At 47.3% G+C, this 1,287-nt stretch overlaps 1 protein-coding gene across 1 annotated transcript; it reads right to left on the bottom strand.

Moving 5' to 3' along the window:
• Window positions 1-490: 490 nt before the first annotated feature.
• On the bottom strand, window positions 491-1,240 carry TEOVI_000812100 (uncharacterized protein; the record flags this gene model as incomplete). The annotated part of the gene is made up of 1 exon (XM_067221198.1): window positions 491-1,240. One exon carries the CDS (start codon window positions 1,238-1,240, stop codon window positions 491-493), a length of 750 nt encoding a protein of 249 aa, XP_067077299.1.
• Window positions 1,241-1,287: the final 47 nt, after the last annotated feature.

The raw sequence follows: 1,287 nt of genomic DNA, 5'->3' as shown, positions 1-1,287 counted from the left end.
ATACGCGTGCGCATGCGTGTGTTTGTGTTTTACTCTATTCATTCATTTTGCTTTTTGTTTGTTTTTGGTTTTGGTTTTTCACCATACATCATGATCACACCAGTTGTTTGTTTGTTTACTTTTTTATTATTTTTCATTCCTTTCTGTTATTTTGCTTGTTTGCTCCTCTTTTACTACTGCCGTAGCATCACTTAGCCTTCACTGTATTGCTTTCTACTGTACACTTCTCGTCTCTTCTACTCCATTCTTCCTCTCTCTCTCTCTTTTCCTTCATCTTTGCGTATCCCAAGCTTACAGAAGTAGGCCACGACAGTAATAATAATAATAATAATAGTAAACAAAACTTGAGGTTAAAAGGAGCAGCGTATCTCATTTCTTCGGTTCCTTTCCCTCTGGCGCCTCCACCTTCCTTTTATTATTCATTCCTCATATTTCGTAGAAATCGCATAGCACTTAAACGAACAGACGCATGGTACTCAATCCAAGTCATTTAACAGAAGAGATACGACTCCTTTGGAACTGCAGGGCTCAATGGGCGTTCATATCCCGGACCCGCCTGTCGTGAGCGACGCGCTCCGTTCCGCTGAAAAGCCAAAGCGGCCTCCACATCAATGACAGAATCGCCACTACTGCTTTTAGAACAGTGTCCCTCATCTTCACCAGCGCGGCACGATGCTTCCACACAATCCTCAAGGGGATTTTGTCCACTTGTTGGAGCTGAGAATCCCCACAGCGGTGGTTCACTAATGGAAAAGAACTCCATCATGGCTTCTTCATCGGGGTCAATGCGGTGGGGACGCTCGCGGAATGTAAGCAAAGACGATGGGATATGGGCAGGTGGTGAGGGCTTCCGTACCGTCATCTTTCCAACAGAAGACCGCCGCAATTCATATGAAGGCGAGGGGACAACACTTAAACTGCCTGCATGACGCTCACACATCTGGTCTGGAGGAACTCCTGGGCAATGCGGTAGCCGAATGGGCGATAGCGACGGGCAGCTGTTGCGGGCGGCATCATCATCCCTGGAAACATTGGCGTAACGACGAAGTGGATGCTCGCCACTTGTTGGCAAGCGCTCCAACCATCTTCTGCATCCGTGAGTTTCAACCGTCCTCACCGATGTGGGCGCCTCGGTGTTGCTGTGATGAGTGGCATTTTGCATGCGCGCTGCATCACCCTTTACGATATCCGGCCCGAAGTGGTCGTGGTGAGCTGCACACTTTGACTCGATACAGTTCATAACTACTGCAATACTATTTTCTTTCTTTACACTGTGTTTTTTTTCCC

Source organism: Trypanosoma equiperdum (genome assembly GCF_001457755.1).
Source record: "Trypanosoma equiperdum strain OVI genome assembly, contig: ctg_1356, whole genome shotgun sequence".
Lineage (NCBI taxonomy): Eukaryota > Euglenozoa > Kinetoplastea > Trypanosomatida > Trypanosomatidae > Trypanosoma > Trypanosoma equiperdum.
Note: the sequence above shows the minus strand (reverse complement) of the source record. Positions and strands in the feature narration are given on the sequence as shown.